At 41.9% G+C, this 22,768-nt stretch overlaps 1 protein-coding gene across 1 annotated transcript in view; it reads right to left on the bottom strand.

The window, feature by feature from the left end:
- itga5 (integrin, alpha 5 (fibronectin receptor, alpha polypeptide)) overlaps positions 1-15,684 on the bottom strand; it is a 32,760-nt gene extending 17,076 nt beyond the window's left edge. Inside the window, exons 1-10 of the mRNA XM_085261174.1 lie at positions 15,060-15,684; positions 6,474-6,604; positions 2,567-2,667; positions 1,902-2,025; positions 1,679-1,740; positions 1,536-1,581; positions 1,296-1,421; positions 1,165-1,209; positions 883-926; positions 612-668 (exon numbers count right to left, since the gene is read on the bottom strand). Coding sequence (XP_085117300.1) covers positions 612-668; positions 883-926; positions 1,165-1,209; positions 1,296-1,421; positions 1,536-1,581; positions 1,679-1,740; positions 1,902-2,025; positions 2,567-2,667; positions 6,474-6,604; positions 15,060-15,268 — 945 coding nt within the window. The 5' untranslated portion in view covers positions 15,269-15,684. The remainder of the gene's footprint in view (positions 1-611; positions 669-882; positions 927-1,164; positions 1,210-1,295; positions 1,422-1,535; positions 1,582-1,678; positions 1,741-1,901; positions 2,026-2,566; positions 2,668-6,473; positions 6,605-15,059) is intronic.
- Positions 15,685-22,768: the final 7,084 nt, after the last annotated feature.

Raw genomic sequence — 22,768 nt, forward strand, 5'->3', positions numbered from 1 at the left:
TAAAAAAAAAAGAAAAAAGAAAAGGTGTTTCCATGACTTTAAACATCACATCAACAGAAGACATGATTACAATTTAAGCAGTCCAAAATCCCAAACCCTCACACTGTTAAACTAAACTTCAGGCGTGTTTTCTCTGTTACTAGAACAAAAAAAAATCATAAAGACTCAAGAAATCACAAAGGCTTGATGGGTTTTACAGGTTGGGTCCAGTGAAGGCCTGTCGGTTCCATTTCTCGTTCAGTTTCTGTCACGATTTTCAGTCTACAAAGCACTGCAAAAGCAGTCTCGCCATAGTGTATGCAAATTCGCTTGTGATTATATTTGTTCAGCTGAGTCAATCACCAGTGTTGAAATAAGTTGATTGCTTTTCTATTCCTAGAACCATTTGCACAAATTGCGACTGCACTTTCCCCCCCAAGAACTGAGATTTGCAGTATTGTGTTTGCTAGATTTTTGTCTCTATTGTGGTTTGCAGTAGAGGAAATTATTTATGCTTACTATGAATCAGCAAATTAAGAGCTCTCATGGGGAGCTGAGCAATAAAAACACAGAGGAAGTGGAGCATTACAGAACTTTCTGTAGTTGGCTCAGGTGGGAGTTTTTGGACTCACCTGCTCTCCAGTGTACTCAGTCATGTTTGTCAGATCTGTACCGTTCAGAATAGACACCTGCAACACAGCAAGCACATATGGGGAACTTTTATAGGGTCTAATATAAGCACGATCCATGGAAAGGAATTCACTGCAAAAATAATCCCCACTGTGACAATATCGCTAAAGTTGTTTTCTTTCTTGTATCATTCCCAAGTATAAATCCCAGGCTTCCCATTCTAAAAGCGCTTAAATGAAAGCCAAAATGAGAGTGATGATTAAGCGATCTTACCGAACCATAAAGCATGTGTCCTTTTGGAACCCCAGCAACAAAATCTGTGAGACAAAGCAAAGATTTAAAGTGGGAAAAATACGGTTAAAGCCCAGTCAGAGGATAACAGAATTTACTAAAGACATTTCCAGCTCAATAATTATGTAAAATATTGTAAATGATTTATGTTTATCTTACTACAACTATAACATTCATGTTGCTCTGTAAATGTCTTTAAGTGTTTCACTATTTGTCAACCTCACCTAATGCTGGCAGTGTCTGCTACCTGATTTGTTGACTTACCTTCTACCCCATCACCACTAAATTCCCCAGCTGCAACAGAGTAGCCTGTAGGAAACAGAAAAATTAGCTTTCGTGGCAGGTACATGACGACATGTGATTTAGCAAAATTTATAAAGTTTTAATTAGCTTACCTTGATAGCTGTCATCTTTCAAAGAATGGGCCTGTTTGGTCTGGATCTGGCCACTCACCGCCTGAATAAAATAGCCTGGATAGTATGCTCTGATAATGTCCTCCTTAGCTGCAGAGATCACTTGACCTAAAATACGATAAGATAATGATAAGAAAGAAACTTGGAAGGACATACTGAGATTTCTGTGTGTGCGTGTGTGTTTTTTGTTTTTGACTTTTGATTGATGCAGGTCCTACATACCTTGCCAGAAATAACTGCCTGGTCCTCCCAGCACCACTTTGCCATCCTAAAAGAAAAATAACACCTGTGAATTACCTCAGTGGGAAAAAATACAACTATTCAAGAAACCCGTGTTGGTTCACTGACAGAAAATGTACATTTACCTTTGTAAATTCGGCACTGAATCCTCCCTGGCAGTAACCTTGTCCTGATGGACCACTGATTTCTGAAGGACAAAAGGAGCGGTGTATCATGAAGGACTTACTGTCAGAATAAGTGAAGCATCAACAAATGATATCCAGAAACCATCCAGGAAACAACCATTGGTGTTATCCTGATATATTAAAGCATCCATGCCGATAAGATTTGAAGAGAGGTGATGATTACCTGTACGACAAGGAGCATACTCCACAAAGTTGGTGAAGTTTTCGACAGAGAGGTAGCAGCTTCCTGTAGCATCAGAATGGGGAATATCCTCCTTAGTTCTCCATGAGTAAAGTGGGGCACAAGCCTGCAGTTCACAGGAGTGGGAATGACAAGTAAGAAAAGTGGAGGATTAACAGTGTGTTGATGAACAGGGTGAGCCATTAGGTGGGAGATGTTTTTCCAGTTGTGACCCCCCCCGTTGAACTCAGAATGGGTCTCAAGCTGAGGTCAGTGGAGTGTCTTGTGTGGGGGTAACCATGTAACTCAACCCAGGTCACAAGCCGTACAATCAGACCAAACAACAGGCAGCTAAACTTTGATGTCACATGGTGTATGTGTGTGGCTGTGAGTACAGTGAGTTGAGACTAGGGGTGAAAAGTGGACCTGAATGACAACAACTTAATGGGCAATAATCTAGCCACTTCTCCTAACTTCTAACTAACACAGGATATGTGCAATCACCCAGCCAAGAGAGTGAGTCATCACTCAAGTAAAAAGTTTCTCACAGTCGTATATCAGGCTAGTCTGAAATTCCTGATCTTAACAGCAGAAAGCAACAGCTGAGGTTTTCATCCCTTAAGGAAGATTCTATCATTTTAAATGCATCTCTTTGAAGGCTACCTTACCAGAATTGTGTCACCATGAGACCGGACAGTGGCACCAAACCATTGGTGGGATTTGAAATCAGCTTGGTAATTTGTGTCATTGAGCAAGACATTGCGATCCCCTGGGGAAATAAAGGAAGAGAGAGAGAAAAGAATTTGAGTTATAGCAGCATGATAACACATGCATTCCTTCAGCTGGACCTCAAGCATCATAACGCTGCCTGCCCCTCCCTTCCAGATTCTTGGAAACATCTGTAAAAACTGGCAGACAACATGCATTATGTTACACTTTCTTCATACAGAGATGGTTAGACTTGAAAAGAATGTTATTTCCTACTAGGCCACTGTTCTACAGATAGTAGTTGTGTTAGCTTTTGCCAGGTTTGGACTGGACTGGTGTGGCTTAACCCTGCTGACCCTTTGCCCTGTTTGACCACCTGGACAGTATCACTGATCTCCCACTTTAGTGCTCTGACAGCAGCAGGTGATGCGACAGATGGTCTGGGGAGTCCAGTTTAAACACAACTTTATTGGAAAACAGATGCTACATCTGTGCTGCAATAAAGAACGAAATCTGAACTAATTGATTATGCAAGGAAGACACATACCGCTCATATGAGTGTAGGAGCTGACATCTGTAAGGGGAAGTGCGTATAAGATCAGCCATTCCACGAGTCCTTCACTCATAATCCCCATTCACTCAGACTTCTGCAACCACAGGTGTCTTTCTAAAGAACAGAGCTAGTGTCTGTCAGACAGAACTGGGAGATACCGGGAAAGATCAAGACCCATGTGGATGTGAGGAAGGAATTGTGTATTATATTCACTCTGTCCATGCCTGTCTTCCTCTAGTCTTTCTTTCAAGCCAACTAGGCAGCCTGGAGCTGCGGATGAAGGCCTGCACCATGTCTTTGTGGAAACAGCAAAGGGGCTGGGGTCCAAGGAAAACACACTCTGGCCTCACTTCCTCACAGCAGCTTCTCACTCATCTCTATTTAGGCACCCACTTCACTCTCCCCTTCTCTGTTGTCAGTTTCAACATTATCACTATTTTCCTATTCATTTTTCTTTCACTATCTCACCACAAGGCTCCTCAACTGCACAGCCCCTTCTCCCATCTGTTTCCAGGGAGTGATGCCTCCCATCACCCAAGCAGTAAGCAGAGAGAATATAGTTTTATAATAACCCAAATATATTTCTGTTTAATCTCCATCTCTGGGGCTTTCGTGCTAACAGTATTCATCATGGGCGAGCAGCAGGCTGCTATGATTCAAGTGTTCAAAAGAGTGATAAGAAGTGCTTTTGCTGCATGGGCAAAACCCCAACCAGTACTTCAAACAGCTCCTTGTTGCTTTAACTAATCTGCCTTAGCTGCATGGTATGTTTTTTTTTTTTTAACATTTTCATAACAGAAGGGTTTGTTTGGTCAAGGCAAATGCTAATCGGCCAGGTGAAGTTTAAGACTGACCAACATCTGTGTTGGTTTGCGTTAACTTCCCAAGATAACCAAGAGTAGCATTCAAAAAGGTGGTCTTGTAATTCATACTGTCTAACTATGCTCAGGTTATCTTGCAGGGTGACAGAAAGGAAGCACCTCATAGTAAGGACCCAAACAAGGTTAGCAAAGTCTTTATGTGGTAGCCATGGCTCTGTGTCACTATAATGAATGATGAAAAGCTCTTTTTGTTGTCTGTGAGGCGACGGAAGGCAGCCAGCTGTAATCATATGGAATTCCTTTAAGATGAAAATAGAGGAGATTCACAGGGGAGATAAAGGGAAATCCAGAGAAGGACCCACAACAAGATGTGATCCGACCAAAGTCCCCCTGGGAGGCTTGATAGCACGGTGTGCTGATGTGATGTGGTGCCAGTCTCTCCAGGGAGCAGAGGGGCAGTGAAGGTCTGGAGTGCATACAGACTCACTGTCTACTTTGAACTGTGGGTGAGTGGAGAGCCATTAGTGTGGTCAGACCCTCTCGTTTTAAGTGTGTATGTGTTTTGCTGTGTGTCAGTGAGGTAGAAGACAAATGGCCAAATTCACTCATCACATCAGCTGCCCCTGTGGGAGTACTGACAGCAGGAGACGAGAGGGGGACAGAAGAGAGCTGGTCTCTGGTTTCTTGGCCTTTCCTCTTTTCTCTCGTTCCCTGCCTCCCATCCTGTATGTGTCCTCTCAAATAGACAGGCTCTTATCTCAGTGGCAGAGGATGTGGATAGGAGGGAGTCTCTGGCCACTTTGACCCAATTAGTTAGGCTAATTAAGAGGTTCTGTGGCCTCTGGGTCAGAGCTCAAAAACACCAAGAAACAGGCGACCTCTGACACCACTTTGTTTCAAGAATATACAAGACACTCTAGAGCCATTTTCTTTATTATTCATACTGAATAAATTGGGGGAAAAGAAAAAAAAATCACTAAATGTCTTTTTTTATTGCACTAGTCTTTACTATCATGATTGGCAAAGAAAATACAGGCAAAGCTGCAGTAAATGAATTGCAGCAGTAAATGTCATTCATGTAACAGCTGCTTGTCATAGCCATATTTGCATGCAGATGTTCATGGACTAAGCGTTCCTCCACAGCACTGCAGTTTTACTCTGATCCAGATGTGAGAGCTGGCACTGGCACTCTAATCTGCTCTTTCAAAGCATTTTCAAAATATGAAGGACTCTGGCAGCCCAGGAGACTAACCTTGACCGTGAGGGCTCATTGAATGTGCATGATATCACTCCGCGTGGCCTTTAGCCAGCATCCATGGCTGCACGACACATTTTATGTTGCAAGAAAAGCAGTGCTAAAATAGTGGAGCAAAGGGTACCAAGCAGTGGCGTCCAATAGGGGGGAAAGGGGCTTGTGAAACATGCAGTGGAATATTTCTCCACTTTGTCAATTAGGGAGAATAAATTTAAGTTGGATTTCCCAGGAAAGAAGCCAGAAGTGATGGGATCCTCCTACATGTATGAGTCATACTGTTTGTGTGTTTGTATAGGAGTATGTCTTTGCTACATCATTTATAATTTGACCTGCTCATTCTTCACTTCGCCGTGGATCCATTGTGCAAAACAGGGCTTGTGGGCACTCTGTCAACATACTGAAACATGAATCCACTCTTAAGACAACCTCACACGCTTCCTCGTGTTCTTCTAAACCACTTTACTTGATTTTGACTCAACTGGAGCCTCTTTGTTAAGACTAGTAGTGTCTACCTCACCTGTCATACAAACAGGATATTTCTTTGTCCGACCTATTTGTTTATTGGTTGCTTATCTCCGTATACCTCCCGAGGCCAGGCAACACGAACATGATCTGGAGGAAGGAAGTAGTACCCTTCAAGAACTCTTTGACACCTCATTATCTTTTTATCCCTGAAGAGAAGACAAACAGGAAAAAAGGAACACCCAAAGTCCAGGAACTAATGTAGCCAACAACCACTCAATGGAGTAAAACAATGATTCCTTTTCCAGAAAGAAAATGCTCCGATTGCCTCCAAATAAATGGGCAGAGAAACAACAATACTGAATAGTTTAAGAGCAAACAATATGTCCCAACAAACAGGTTAAAGGAAAAAGAGAGTGTAGTTGCATTGCACAGATAACAGGCAGGATTGTGCAAATAACCTTCTATGAAGTAAAAAGCTCCTTTTTTTCTTTCATTTCTAACTCTGCATTATGTCAGTGAGAAACAGCTCCAGCTTTGAGCCTGAAAACACAGCACATCTTCTGATCAAACCTCATGGTTGAACAGAAGAAATTTGACATAAAGGGAGGGAGAAGGCAGAAGAAAATTGTTTGTTTCAGAGAGTGGATGAACTGATTTGCAGCATCAAGGCCCCGTGGAGAAGGATTTCTTTTGAATTGCAAAGCTAGAAAAGAGCATAAAACTTCTTTGGCGCTAATGAAGCCCAGAGTGTAAATATCAGTCATAAGACTTACCTTCAAGGTCAAATTTGATGGCGTGGCAGTCGGTTTGGCTGGAGCTCCATGGACAGTAGAATACAGACCCTCCCTCTGTAACGTTGAACTGCTTTGTTCTAGCCTTGGGGGCTCCAACCAGCACACTTGCACTGCAAAGAAAAGACAGACAGGGTGGGTGACTAACAGATAACCAAGCATTTTTAAACGTACATTTTTTTAATCAAACCACGGTTTGTAGCTCAAAAGTCATTTCACACATATGCTACACCCTTTTTTAATCAATCAGAGGTGCATGTGAGAGTGCAAATGTACCACACAGATACAATGTTTCTGTTATTTGAAGTTGCACCGATATGAGAACAGCATGGGTACTTTGCTTTAGGTTAAGGTGTCAAACCTAAAGTAAAGAGAATATTTCCAACACAGCTAAATGCCAGCCATCTCCTGCTGTGAGCTACATGTGAGAAAGGAAAACTTTCGGACACTGTCCCAACCTAATTTTTTCCAACATTTTTGGGAGTTCATGTGTGAAAACATCTCCAGCCTGACTTCAATTAAAAACTGCATTCCAGACCTCCCACCTGAACAGCTTTAAGCATGATCCGGCGCACGTTTTTTTAAACATCCTAACAGGTTGCAGCTCTGTTTTACATAATCCCCTACAACCACTGCAAGCTGCAGCAATGTTGACAGGCACATTCACTCCCTTTGTTTACAGTAAGACACATACAAGGGGAAACAATTGCATGGTCACACACGCTCCCCTGTGGGCCAGATTCACAAGGAAAACAAAAAAGCAGACAGGCTAAGTAGAGTCACTCTCTTGTTTCTACAGCTGTGATACTAAACATCAGTGTCCTTGGAGCTACACTGTACAACTACAGAAAGGCAAGTCACCCGTGAAGAGGCACAACCAGTAGACACGGAAAGAATAGTGAGGTTATAGGTGAGTTCCAAACAGAAATAAAAGAATAAAAGCAGTAAGGGGGTGCTATGTAAATTGAGACAATCAAGCCTTAGGCAAGATTTGGGGGGGGGGGGGGGGGGGCTAGATAATGTGCCTAAGGGTTTAGCCATTACCTCATTCCTGAGCCACTTGACCTGACAAGCATCACAGACGTATTTGGGATTGATGTGGGTAGAGGAGGTATGGGACCAATGAGACCAGACAGTGTCCAGGGAGCTTAAAAACAGGAAGAATACACCCTTTCCTGCCCTAGATCTACCAATAGTGCATGAAGGTTTACATTGGGGCTAAACTTAGTATCATGGCCCGAAGGGTAACTACTCAGTAGGGTCCAGAAAAAGACAGGAGAATCAGTATGAGTCAAACAGCAGTTAAACGGTGGAATATTCCAAGGATGGTGTAATCCACTGTAATTAATCCTCCTGGAACATGACTGTAGATGCTAAGATGCAGAAAACCACAGAGAAAAAACCTCTAACAGCGGTGGGGCAGGGTCTACTGATGGTCAGCACAAAGCTTTGAAATCCTCTCAGCATCTATGGTTATGAAAACACATATGTGGGAGAACAAAGAGAAGGTCACGGTCACACTGTTACTGTAGCCTGTACCTCATAAGAATGTGCAATGCCAGTTCCAAATCCAGAGCAGAAACTCCCGTTGGAAGAGGAACAAAGAAGCAAACCAATTCAATTTGGAGAGGAAGAACCTGTGTCCCCCCACCCTTTTATTTTTTATTGTATATGCAGACTCAGGGATATCCCAGTAAAGCAGCAAAGACCTGCATGTTCGGTATTGTAAATCACAGCAGGATTTCCTAGTTCTGAATTCTCACAATAAGACAGATGGAGAGCTTGCTTTTGCTATCTTTAAATTCAGATCTGAGTTTAGAAGTAGCAGAAGTTTCTCACCAGCAGACCACACACTTCATGTGTGCCTCTTACAAGTCCTCCAAACCTATGCGAGAAAAGTTCATTGAGCACAGTTTCCTTTGTTTCAGCCAAATGCTCTTGGACAACCAGGATGAGCAAATGATTTTTTGGCAAAATAATTTAAGAATTAATCTGCAAGCACATGCATGCAATAAATGACACAGCTGGAGGAACATGTACACAATAACAAGGCAGAGGAAACAAAGCTCCAGCATCTTTTGTTGAATCAGATCTGAACAGAGTCCAGCCACAGTTGGCCATGGCAGCTTTTCAAAGAGAGGAGAAAAAAAAAATCAGGAAATAACCAAACAAGCACATCATGCTTTAATCAGCAAGCTGGCAGTTGAAGGCAGTTTTTTTGACTACTTTACACTGATACATGCAGATGTGCAAAGACGCACACACACAAAGTTCTGCACTGTAAAGCAGGAAGAATTAGCATTTAATGGGTCTTTATCTTTGGATGATCTGTCAACTTCTCGTTGGCATTTCCCCGCCCTTATCTTATAGCTGCATGCTCAAAAGAAAGAGCTTTTGCATAATTAGCATTTAATGAGGCTCAAACGTCAGTCTGCTGAGTGCGACTCATCAAATTCCTTGGTAAAAGTAGGGGCATGAAAAGACACGTAATTAGAGGCAGGCACAAGATTTCTCAGCTGTTCAGGACAGAGATACTCCTGAGATGGGCTGTATTAATGCTTCAATGGCTAAAGTGGAGACTAGGCAAATAATTCCTGTAGTGCCGTGAAAACAGCAGTACAGTATCCATCTGACAGGCAATAAAAAGGTCAAATGTGATCATCTCAAACCGATCGGTCTGCTCATTTGGTCATGCTGCTATGAACAAATGGCAAGCCAATTTCACAGCACACAAAGAGATTTGAGCAATGTTTTAATGGGAAAGTCAGGGCAGATGAAAAGCATTAGCGGCTTCTTCATGTCCCACCAACTGCCTTACAGCAGCCACTAATGATGCGCACCACCCAGCTGACAATTAAGCATTAATTAAACTAGTTTAAACGATTTAGGCTGCAAGTAAGGAATGTGTAAACAACAGCTTCACTGTAACCAAGTACTGGGTTTGTCTCATTAGAAGGTCAGAAATCAGGGGACATTCGACAAAAAAACATTTCACCACGCCATAATTGCCAGACTGCAACCACTATTTTATGTGGGGTTGAGAAATTAAGGGTGATACAGAGTGCTGGAACTTGCTGATGTGACACAACAGTGCGTAGCCGTAACTAATACGCTTTATGATGAGGTTACAGAGGGAAGTTGTCAGCAGTCAAATTCCTCTGTTACCCCCCTCCTGTTCAGCACAGCATTTTTTCCCCCCATTCCACATTTAATTGTCTTCCACCCAGCTGCAAGGCTGATGTCACTTGAACACTATTTTAAAAAAAAAAAGGATTTAAGCTCGAAAAGGGAAAAATTACAATCACATTTTAAGCCTCCAGTGCCGGCTGCAGTCACCATCTGCAGTCATAAACACGGCTCAACAAATGCTACGGTTCTTGTGCACAAAGAGGGCCGGAGAAAAGAACCAGCATCCCTTGAACCTTAGCAACACCTAAGTAAAACACGTGTGCCCCAGAGTTTGCACTAACCTATTAGGATATGGTTAAACACTGGAGTGGTTCCATATCAGAAAAAGGATCTCATATGCAGTGATCTGATCTAAGCCAGAGACAGCTCATGACCTTCGCTGCTCTCATTCCTTCAGTGAAAAAAAGAGATTTAAACGTCCCTCTCATGAACAGTTTGAATGAAACCTGGATCAGCGGGAGCAGAGACAAAATTTCGAAATCAAGTTCAAATGTGGAACACGTATAAGAAAAGCTGAATGATTTCCAACTGTAGCGTGACTGACACTTGAGAAGTGAGATCAGCTGAATGACAGAAATGAGAGGCAGTAGTGTCTGATGATTTATTGCAGATCACATGGACCCATACAAATAGGATAGTACTCTCAAAGTCAAGGCCAGACAGAAGCTGTTTGAGTCCTTACAGCTGCCATATGGACGCTCGTCTAGTCACACACACACACCACATACACACATGTTGTCAGTCCTGCTGTCCAGGAGCCTGAATATGATGAGAGTAGCAGTGTTTGGTTGGCGCGTGCTGACTACAGTGAGTCTACTACGCTGAGCAGAGGCCACCTTTTTCTTAACAGTCAGATGTTACTGTAAGTTGCAGGACGGGGAACAGATCTATATGTAGCTCTAAAAGCCTAGAGCAAGTTATGTCCTTTTTTTTTAACAATTTACAGACATTTCCAGATCCCAGCACTGACTTGAAAAGAAGTCATTAAGATCTGAAAAAGCACCCACCAGTGATGATAAGATAAACAGCCCAGTCTCTCAAGGATCTGATCCCATATCACAGCAAAACCATTTCCTCTGTATCCTCAGAAGGATAATATAGCCGGGCAACAGGTGGCCTGGAAATTGAGGCACTGCTAGCTAAGGTAGCCAAATAATGTTGTTTATTGTCACACAGGCAAAATGTGTGCGCATCCAAGCAGATGTCACAACCAGAAATAACAGCTAAGGCTTCAATACTTTATGCTATTCAGCAGCTGACTCTCTTCACAGCTCTCAACCAGGAGCTGTTACGCGGATCAGCAACTTGACAACAAGTTCATTCAGCGATCATTGCCTTTCCTTCCAACTTTTCAACAAGCAGCAATCAGTTTGAACTCACTAGAGTGAATGTGGGGAAAGCATCAGCTGTTTTGTTAAAACCGTCGATGTGTCAAGTTGTTTCACAAGTGGCAAGCAAGACATTTAAAACACCCAGCTACTAAGAAAAACATCCAAAATGACTCAGATTTTCATCTTTGCATTTGCTCATACCAAACTGTTGCCCATCCCCAACCACGATCACAGTCTCTTCCTCTTTCACAGTCCTCTGCAGGGATTTTACTGCTGCTGGTTCACACCTCTCCACAATGGCCACATCAGGGGGTCTAATGCTCTCACCTCAGAATAGAGAAGCTGTTGTATTAAACATGGGGGATTGCAGCTGTTGGAGCACTTTGCCTCTCCACCCCTCTGACCCCTGCTGCACCCACACATGCATATACAGAAGCTCACATTCATAGGCAAGAAAGGCTAAATGTTACCTAAATATTCCTAAATAATAAAACTGATTCCAATTTGAATTTCACAAGAGGACAATGGCGTCATGTGCTTATTGCCATATAAAGGACAGCCCATATCAGATTACTATAGAAGTGAGTCATTTCATGATTCAAGGTAAAACAAACCAGGCTTGATGGCAGTGAGACATTAAATCTGAAGTATCAGTCCGGCCAGCCCTGACCATTCCAGAACCAAAGTAAACCTGACATCCTCGGGACATTGCTAATAGAATAGACATTACAGTGGGGTCCAGTGGCCCTTTAAAGCCATCATCACCATCCACGTTGACATCTGTTTCCACTGCAACACACAGAGACTCAGTATAAAAAAGTATCTTTAACTAAAAGAAAAACAGCAAAACTTAGAAAGAGACTACAGTGTAACCTCGCTAACTATTCCCGCCTGACTTCACAAAAACCTGCATGAATATTTCCCACCTACTGGCCAGTAGGTGAAAACAACATTTGACAACAGAAGATTAAAGCTGCTTTTTAAGGCTAATAAATTAAAAAAAAGAAATGAGTCACAGTGAAAGCTCCTCCAGTGGAAAATGGTAAACAAATTCTGCCATTAGACAAAGGGCCCCTTTGTCTGCACGTAACAACGAGAACCTGGATGAAGAAAAGCTTGGCAACCCAAATATACAAGCTGTGCTGTGCTGCAGCTCAAACACTTACTGGTTTGATTTAGAACCAGGTCTATAGAACAGGACACCAATGAAAACAATAACAGAAATAAGACTGATCATATATGGAGAGCGACCCCTGCATAGGCACAGAAAAAACACTGCTGCATTAGCAGCCAGTCCAGTGTCAATATTAGTTTAACTCTAACACTGTTTGAGAGATTAAACTGTAGGAGAGTTACCAACATGGACTGGCTGACCTTGCCATGTGTTTGTCACGGCCAAACCAGGACAGGCACAGGGCTAAGCTAATCCATATCACCAAACACATCACTGAAACACATCAACCTGTCTCTTCTGCTCATACACTCCAGGCAAGGTATGTTATTGTTTACAGCTCCTGATCTTTAACCTTTTCTATCTCGGTATGATCCACTCCCTTATCCATGCCAGACACCAGAGAAAGTGAAAGAGCAGTCAGTTAGTGGTTGTGATTAAGTGGTTGAGGAAAGAGTAGGCCCTCCAAAGTCCATGTAGAGGAGGGTACACAAGGGGACTGATGTACACAGAAAACAGCAAGCCTGTGAAATGTCCATCTTCACTCAACATGGAGAAACATGCTCACACAACAGGGAACCATATATCCTCTTGCTCTTCCTGCCCTGTTCTGACAAGAGCTGTCACACATAGTTCTATCCTCAGGCGTCCTTCCATGGGGGGCCATCCACAAATGTCTAAATTTAACTTTATTATGTCATGCCAAAGGGCATGGCAGACCCACATATATAAACTAGCTGTCAAGGATCATCAAACTGGGTGAAAGCAGCCCACTTCTTTGTTGACTTGACAGCAGCTTTATTGATAGGAGAAAGTCTCAGTCTCTGAATCCACATCTGCAATCTGCATGGATGAAAAGCAGCAATAATTTTACCTAAAGGTTGGAGCCAGGCTCACAGCAGTTCATCCTGACAAGAAGAATCTCTTTGTGCAACCCTCAACTGACCTCACAGTGGTTCCAGATACTCCCCCACATCTTATGGCTCCAAAAATTGTGGACGATGATGATGTGATGGCAAAACAAGAGATAATAGGAACTCATTTCATGTCACTGCTGATAATGTTTGATGTGTACACTTCTAAGAAAGTGTGGATGAAATGTGGCAGATGAATGTGGTTTGCAGATAAAGCGATGAGTAATGGTTTTAAATGTGCTCTCTCAGACTTTCGTTTTATTTGATGTCTGCCTTTTGAACACAGATCACCAGGAGGAAAATTACAGGGCAGTGTGTTTTAGGAAACTACATTTAATAAGCAATATCCTTGTCCTGGACATATAAACCATTGTCTCACGTCCGCTTCCAAGAGCAGAGCGACTCAACTGTAAAAAAGTTCAGATTAAGTCATCGGTAAGATGACGTCTACAGTGTCTGATACTTAATGAGACTAGGAGTTATGATGGGGAGAAAGGCTAGACAGTGGGGGAAGGTTTAGGCGATGGGTGAATTAAAAAGCCTGCAGAATGACATCAGCATAGGAGGAAATAAGGAGGGGAAAGCCGGAGAGGGGGAGAGGGTTCTGTGCATGCAAGCTTCACATTCTAAATCATACAGCTCTCCTAAAACCCCTGCTTCCCAGGCAGGGAAATAAAAACCAATAGCAGAAGGAGTTTAAAGAGACAGTCAGGGCCATAGAAGAGGAGGAAATCTGTTCATGTCTGAGAGTCTGCCGTCCAGGGAAGTGGGGAGGAGAAACAGGGAAACTAAAGCTGATGCTCGCAGCCCACTCGGCACAAAGCCCGTTCTCAAATCGCTGCATGCTGGCTGCTTGAACAGTGGTCTGAGAAACTGTTCAGCAGACACATCGTCAGCCAGAGAGTGTGATTACATTGGAGTGAAGTCCTGACTCCAGCTGTATAACCTTTTGTTAATGATTACTGCAATTACAGGTTTGAGTGGACTCACCAAAATATAGTGAATGGTCAGCAACACAAAAAACAAACACAAATGCAGAACTGTCAGGAACTAATGTAATCTATGTCTTATCTTTTCCTGCATTCCAGCTGGTAGAAAGACTATATGATCCTGGGACAGAGCATCCCCCACCCCACCCCTTATTTATATTCCCCACAGAATACTGGAGTATAAGTCCTGGTCACAGCCATGCCTGCCAAAGTTTTACTTCCAAAAGTGACTGATGCCAAAAACCCCTCGGGAAGAATACTGAGACGGTCACTGCATGCTACGAGTCACTGGGATCACATCCCAGATGAACCAGGAAGCATCAAAATCAGCCACAGCATTTAATACCGAGATTTGATCGCTAAAGGTTGCAGTGAGGTAGCATGTTCTGGGGTTTCGAGGCAAGGGCGGATTAAAAGGTCATCTTAATTTTGTAATTTGGTGGGACAATGAGATTAAGCTTTGAGGAAGATTTCCGAATGTTCCGATCTTTGATCTTCATCTCAATATAAAAGACTGAAGCTTTCAGTCTTTTATATTGGAGTTATGTGGGCTTTATTTCAGAAAACACTTACAACAAAAAATCAAATTTTCTGGATAAATTCAATTGCAGTAAGTTGTAGGCAGACTGACCGTGTGCGCTCTGTGCGCAAGGCATGCGTCCAGGAAGCACAGTATACACACAAAACCCCGATTTTCCGAGCCAAAACAACATCCCACAAATGAAATATTGGAAACTTCTGACTTTAACGGGTGAGCTGTAGATGGCTGAAGTTTGGCCAGAAGTTCCGAAATACTTCAATGAACACTGCAATCTGTGCGCAATATTTGCGTACAACTGGGAAACTTGAATTGCCCATATAAACCTCAAATGTTTCAGACCTTATACGGAAACTATGTTATATATATATTTTTTTTTTTTACTACATAACGCTCTGCAGTTACATTTTCTGTTTTCTATATTAAGCACACTTACCTGCCAGAATCAGACAAATAAAAGTCAACTGCATATCCGAAGTAGCTCCCATTGGGTCCGCTGTAAACAGCTGGGTTCTCCACATCCAAGTTGAAAGCCTTGCAGGCAGGCTTAGAAAAAGTCAGTAATAGCCCGATAATACAAAGGAATGAGCGTGCGAGAAAGGCTACTATCCCCGGCGTCTTTGTGAGAAATCTCACCAAGCCCATTTTTGACAATAAATTAATCCACTAAAGTTAGTTTTGAATGGCGAAATTGGCCAAATGTTTTGTTTTCTAGTCCGTAGATGAAGCCTGTAAACAGTGGGGAGTAAAACTACAGTTGCATCCCTGTAACTCTAAGCGGCCAATATCTCATTAATGCTCCGTCAGCTCCTCTCGGCGTCCCCGCTCTTCTTGCGGCTTCTCTCTCTCTGCCCCTCTTCAGACCCACGCCTTCTCTGCTCACCTAATCAGGATACATACAGCAGGGAGTTCCCAGACCCGTAACAGAGTTTAGAAGAGGAGGAGTTTGTGATTCCCTAAAAAAACGAAGAGAGAGAGGGGAGAAGAAAAAAAAAACTTCGAAGAGGGATCTTCTAATCCACTAACCCATATGTTTACTAATGTGATAGAAATGCTTTTATCACTCACACTAAGACTGTTAACAATGGACCTTAAAGCCTCTTTCTGATTTTATCTCACACTTATCGTGACCCTTTGAGACCAAATTTGTTGGCAGAGAAGGTAGGCTGCTAGGTGATTGAAAGGTCAGTGAAACGTCACTTCACGCTTTTTTTAAAACTATAAATATAACTGCTTCGCTTTCCAAATGCAAGACTCCCATGTGCCTTTTCCCCTTCCCTTATGACCTATTTGCATAAATCTGTACTAATTATACGTCCATCAGCCACGCTTGGATCTCAATGTGTGATCCATATGTATTTCTATCTAATTACAGTGTGGATCTGATTTGGGCATATGATGTCTTCTGGGGAGCTTAAGGGGGGGTGTAGGAAGATTATGTATTTCTGTCTGAGTCACACGAGAGAGGAGCAAGGAAAGTGGTTAGGCTGTGAAAAGCATCTACTCACTGCAATGAGACCTTTAATAAACCAATCCAGGCCGACTGGAATTAGTGACTGTTGGTTTAGCTGATTCATCTGAGGCCTCAGGGATTGAACACAGGGGCCAAATTTGGCTGTGTGGCAGTAGCAACATGAACTCTCTGTCAAGTGCTGCTCATATTTATAACTCTTCTAAGTGCTCTGACACACAGAGCAGAAACTGATGGGAGTAATCCAGAGGGTCGGGGGGGGCAGTTCACAGCTGTCGGGGGTGCTCGATGGTTCAAAGCCTTAATCCCAGAGAGGTCTCATTCTCTTACTCTGTTTTTAAGTCCCTAAGATGAGAGTGCTGGTTCATTTTGAGCCAAAGCACAAGGTGTGGTTAATAGACAAACGAGCTGTACCCATAAAAAACATTTGTTGTTGAAAGTTTTCAGCTGAGGTCATGGTCTGTTATTCAGAAACCCCAACACACGATGGCTCTCAAATAACAAGATAGTGCAAAGGTGCACTGCTGTTTTATAATGATGCTTCTGGATGTTCTGAAATCTGAAGCAGTTGGAGGTAGTCATGGTGGTGCAATCAGAGTCCTATGACCTCATGAATGAGGTTAGACACAGGGTATAATAGTATCAGCAAATGATAATCAGCTCTTAGTCATCACGGGCTTCTTTTTTGTCTACTTACTGACAGCCATAGGTTTCGTGCTATCTGTGCACACACATTTATCTGTGTGACCTGTTAAAGCATCAGAGTATTGGTTACATTTTCCTTTGAAGTAATTCCTCCTCTACTTCTTTTCATGCATACCTGCATGTACGCCATCAAGCAGGAACAAGCCAGTGCACAAAGCGTGCTCCGTTATTAAGTATGTTCTGTGCCTAAAACCAGAGTCTCTTTTGCTTTCGGTGATGTGTAATTGGGTCTGGCTAACTGAACAGTATTTTCCATCTTGTCTTTTCGGTTGAAAAGGGGGTGTGGTTTTATTCCAATGCCTGGACTTTGACATCATCACTCAGCCTCTATGGCAACAGATTTGAAGTGCTGCAAAACACTTATAGCACACTTCACAGGACTCAACACAGCTGGTCAACTATTTTAAATATAGAACTGACATATTGGCACTGTGGTATAGCCTCTATGCAGTACGTACATGTATGCGAACCCATGCATACACACGTATAGTGTCTCTTGACTCTTTCTCTGTAATAACTGAGGATATGCTTTACAACAAACAAGCATCTATCACATGTTAGGACAGCTATATCAAGATGTGAAGGTGTGAAATCATGCTTTCACATGGGTAAGTTCTGTTTCTCGGTTGGTTTACACAGTGCAACAAGGTCGAGGTCTCCCCCCAAAGGCAAAGAAAGAACAGACATCGTTTTCAATTAATGATTAAGTTAAAATAAATCCAAAGAAATTTCTGATGAAAGGTTAGTCTAATAGCATCAGAAAACTCTCACTTTTTATTCTCCTTAAATAAATCACATTTGTTCTGGTTATTTTCACTCCTTGGTATTCAATGACCCCCTGCAAAGACTATGTGACCCTCCAGGTGGGCTCATCCCCCAGTTTGAAAACCACTGTCTTAAGCTAAGGGTGTGGTGGCCCCAGCTTAGATATAAGACTGTTACTAATAAATAACAGTTATTTCTTTTGTTCTCCCTTTTAAAGTGGATCTGCAATAGAGCAGTGCACTTCAACTGTAAAAAATATATTCACAGTGAATAAAATCATTTAAGCTTTGTTAAATAGAGGGAGCTCTGTGAAGAGTGCTTTGGGATGCAAAGACTAAACTTTACATTTAAAGATGAAAAATGTTGGAGTGTGAAGTGAGAAGGAATCAGGCTTCCCAGACCTCCTAAGCAGTTTGTGTCTACCAGCTTAACACTACATTAGTTTCTAATACCACAAACACTCAAATCCCCAACCGAAATTAGGTTGTACTGTAGGTGTACTGTGGCAAAGAAGACAGTTTTGTAAAATACTCGAAGTTTCAAAATAAAGGTAATCTCCAGCTCTAATTCAGCAAACAGTCATTACCAGCTATTAATCTTTGTTCCAGAAGACACCGACCTCCATCCCACCTCCTGATCTCATTTCTCTTTGTGTCACCAACTGTGAGATGATACTGATAGGCTCCACGGGGCTGGAGAGACACCCTGACGGTAACTGTTTTGCTTTTAAGTCACAGAGTAAACACCATTTTACCACCGGGAAACAGACAGTAAATAAAGGCCACAACAGATAACTCAGTAGTTCAAACCCAGACAGGTCACGAGTGACAATGATTAAGAAGTTTAACTTCTGTTTGTTTCTTGTGTTTTTAACATTTAGTGGAATTTTGCTCAGAATAAAAAGTTTTTCTAATCAAGAAAAATGATGCCAATGATGGAGAATGTGGTTTTTGAATAGAGGGCTATATTATTGTGTAAAACCTAACAAAGACTTTGAGAGGAATAGGACACTGAAATTAGATTCTTCAGCTAATGTAAATGGTAAGCCTAAAAGCTGTCTGTCTGTTTCTCCTAAGCAGGAGAAACACAATGACACACATCTTACAGGCAGGAAATTCCTCTAGTGTAAAAGCCTGCCTGGTTTTCCTGTTTCACTGGGTTCATACTGTTCACTCTGTTACACTTCACTCGCAAACACACCTTGAATATATGCGCAGTCAGTTCCTATCAGCTTTGCTTTCCCATCTGCACTCTGTAACATTCCCCATGTTTATAATAGAAGGGTGGTGAGTGTTGCTGATATCTCCCGCTAGTATGAGACACTTCATACTGGATGACAGATTTGTCATGATGGGGTGGAAGTCCTGAGCCGGCCCGTGTTGCTGAGAAGCCCGTCTATTGTTTTCAACACAAGCTCTTAGCAACACAGTGGCTGAATCATATGTTTGTTTCAGATGTTGAAATCTTTCCGGAGGCTCCTTACAAGGGAAAGTTTACCCACCCTGGTGCATTATGGTTTCCTCTTATGAGCTTTTACTGTCAATACAAACAAATTGAGACAACTTGTGTGGGTAGTAAGATAACTCAAACAGTGTCCGTTGTTTTGTTGCCTTTTTTAAAAGAGTCATAAAATGGCTGAAAATGAGCAATTTTGGTTTTTATGTGCATCTGCAAATCAGTTTAAGGAAGCAGGGTACTAAAGCGGGGAAATGACCCCACTATCAACTCCACCAGCCTTGTTCTACGATCCATAACACACACACACAAAGCCTCTCTAACCTGCCTGCATTTACAGCTCACTGCGCTTCATGGAGTGTTTAGTCTCTGTGGTCCCTCAATTGACATGTTTGCCTAAATACACAACTTTTTAAGAGGCTGCATAAAATACTTGACATCCTTTAGAGAAAGGTCACTGATTCAGAGTGTCCAGGCTGATAAAGTGAGACAAAATGCCAGCACCTGGCTATGGAGCATTGAACAAGACTGGCAAGAGAGTGAAAACGCACTTTAATACTGGTATCAGCAGTGAAGCTTAATAGTGCTTAAATACTTCAAGCTGGACTCAGGAAGCAACATTTATATGTTATTACATTAAAAAGAAGAAGACACTGACTGTTGAGGTCTCAAAACTGCAGAATTTGAATTAAAACACAATATTGAACAAAAAAAAATGTGTGCACTGCCCTTTGGACAATTTTGCATTCACGTTCAGGGTGTCATGTTTTGTTTGGATGGTCTATTTGTCTCACAGAGTAATGATATGCCCCCTGACCCCCTTCTGTGTTTTGCTATTGGGGCAGGCGTACTACAGGGCTGCCGCCAGGCCCCTGTGCGAAGGAATGCGACTGTTAAAATGTGTGGATCTGGGGGTACAGCAGGAGAGGGCACTGAATCAGTGTGAGCACTGAGAGAGCCTCAGGGTATTGTTTAACACACACACACACACACACACACACACACACACACACACACACACACACACACACACACACACACACACACACACACACACACACATAACCATTCACACATTCCCTCAGATTTGCTTCCCACACCCACTCCCTCGGCTAAATATGTTTGATAGAGCTCATATGGAAACAGACGCACCCGGCTTTGCGGGAACAAAAACAAACTGCACTAGAGTAAAAATCTATCTATCTCTCTCTCTATCTCTCTCTCTCTCTCTCTCTCTCTCTATATATATATATATATATATATATATATATATATATATATATAGAGCTACGGTTTCTTCTTTTACTCACAGACAAAGAAAAAATATGCTCATTTTTTATAGCCTCATGTTACTGTTGCAATATCAGGAAAATTAAGAGCACCCACTGCCAGTTTAAGCGCGTGCATAATCGTGCTTTCAGATACTTCATTAATAGAGACATCAGAACTCTTATGCATGACACTCTAATGCAGTGACATTCAGCACTTCTTCAACTTAATGAAGACATGTATTTTATTTCACTGATGGAAAAATTCTAAATACAACTCATGAAAATAATGAAGTTCACATCGTTTTGCTTTTAATTTGACAGATGAAGAATACACCAAGGGTGATCTTTACATTTACTATCATCATCTACACCAATATAAGGGGCAAAATATGTTCATAGTTTCCTGAATGTTTCTGGTTAATGCTTTCAGGTTGGTGCTTCCTTCCTGAAGTGTAAGCTCACATTTATCACTCTCTTTACACAGAACCATGCAGTGCAGAATCATTAAAACAACCTCCTCTGTGCTTATAGCATTTTAACTGTTGTCTTTTTGATTCATAGCAACTAATTTACAGCTCAGCAGCTCTGTGAGGCTTCACATAGACACAGCAGTGCTTGTTTAAAATTTTGGCTCAGCAGATATAAGGCTGATTAATGATTTTTTTTCAAAGGCTACTGTGTATATACCCAAGTGCAATGTTCACTTGATTTCTTCACGAATAAAATACCCTACTAAATATGTTTTAAAATACTAAAATGGAAGCATATATGATAAGTTTATGTTTTTTGTTGATATGTGGTCATAAATCAAATTATTGGACAAGGAAAAACGGGTCTTAAATCATGAGTGATAAGAAAGTTTTCACAGGTTTCTACGCAATCCTGTGAAAAACGCACCTCTATAATAACCACCTCTATAAAAGCTGAAGTTTTGGCAGTTTGCTGGTCTGGAGCATTCAGGTTTGTGTTAACAAAAAGCCACAGTCTTCCCAACAAATTCACCCCGACGCCAGACTGCAACTCCTGTGAAATTGCAAAAAGGAGCTCCACTCAGACTAAACAGGCTTCAGTTTGCATGATAAATGTTCAAGTTCATTACAGTACAATTAGAATAGGATTGAACAAGCATGGGTTTTTTTGAAGAGGTTACCAGGAGAAAGCCTTTTCTCCCTAAAACGAACATGGCAGCACACCTAAGACTCGCAAAGCTGCATCTGAACAAGCCACAAGAATTCTAAGAATTCTGGAACAATCCTTTTGGATGGACAAGAGCAAAGTGCAGACTGTGGCCATAAAGCAGCACCGCATTTGACAAAACAAACGCCCACAAACACCTCATTCCAACTGTCAAGCATGGTGGTGAAGGGGTGATGATTCAGGCTTGTTTTGCAGCCACAAGATTGAATAAGTTGAATAAGTCTTACAAAAAATAATTACCGTTATTATTGTTGCTAAAGGTTCTTCTGAAACTTAAGTAATCACCAAACTAGTAAGAAATACTTATTTCACGGTGACACAGGAGGAAAACCTAGGGGATGATTCACATCCGTCATGTGGATAACATGAATTTCTGCTTTGAGATACTTTAGAATAGATTAGCTTTTACTCCAAGTTTTGCCACTTGCCAGGGTAAAATGGCATTAATTCTACCCTATCTGTCATCTCTGTCAACTTCCTGATGTATTGTGTGTTATTTCCTGTGCAGACTTTGCTTACTGGGGCTGATGAACAACACAGTAGGTCGTAAACTATGTGGCGGCCTCAAAAGAATGTACCATATTTCAGTCGTGTCACCCTTTGGAAACCTTAAGAAGACACTACTCGGTATGGTGACTAACAAATGCCCATTAAAAATGTAGTATCCCTTGACTCCCCTTAATCTGTGCGGCTCCTCCTTATAAGTCAATGTTGATGTCAATGCTGTGCAGACCACCGAGGTGTCATGAATGCTTGTGCAGCCTTATATAGAAGCCCTCTGAGGTTTATGATCAGTGCATTATTAGTATCAGCTGGTCTGAACCAACATGAAGAGGGTATGCTGTCAGCTTGCTAATGTACAAGTCAGAGCAAGGTTATGTGCAGTGTGTCTGAAGCTCTTTAGTAATAGCTCTTACCCTTATAGGAGTAAAGGAGGCACAGGACGAGAGGTAATGGGAAACCCAATCAGCTTTTGGTGCTTCTATTGATGAGGAATTCAATGAAATATTTGGTGGAGGGGATACAAACAAACCAACCCGTGCACACAAGCAAACAGAGTAGAGTAGAGTGGAAATGAAGTGTCCTCTCTAATGAAAGGATTCAGGGTTTGTAGTAATATTATGGTTCAACTGCAGGTTTTTCCTCCAGTTGAAATCTGACTCGTCGCCAAAGTTTATGTGTTATCATTTAAACATCTCCACCTGTTCTCTGAGTTTATTTCTTCAGTGATATGATAAGCCTTTAAATAAATAAGCAGGTGTTGTAAGCAGCAGATCACCG

Source organism: Mchenga conophoros, linkage group LG20 (genome assembly GCF_057382185.1).
Source record: "Mchenga conophoros isolate Kocher_MC1m ecotype Shallow Benthic linkage group LG20, M_conophoros_male_GT1.1, whole genome shotgun sequence".
Classification (NCBI taxonomy): Eukaryota; Metazoa; Chordata; class Actinopteri; order Cichliformes; family Cichlidae; genus Mchenga; species Mchenga conophoros.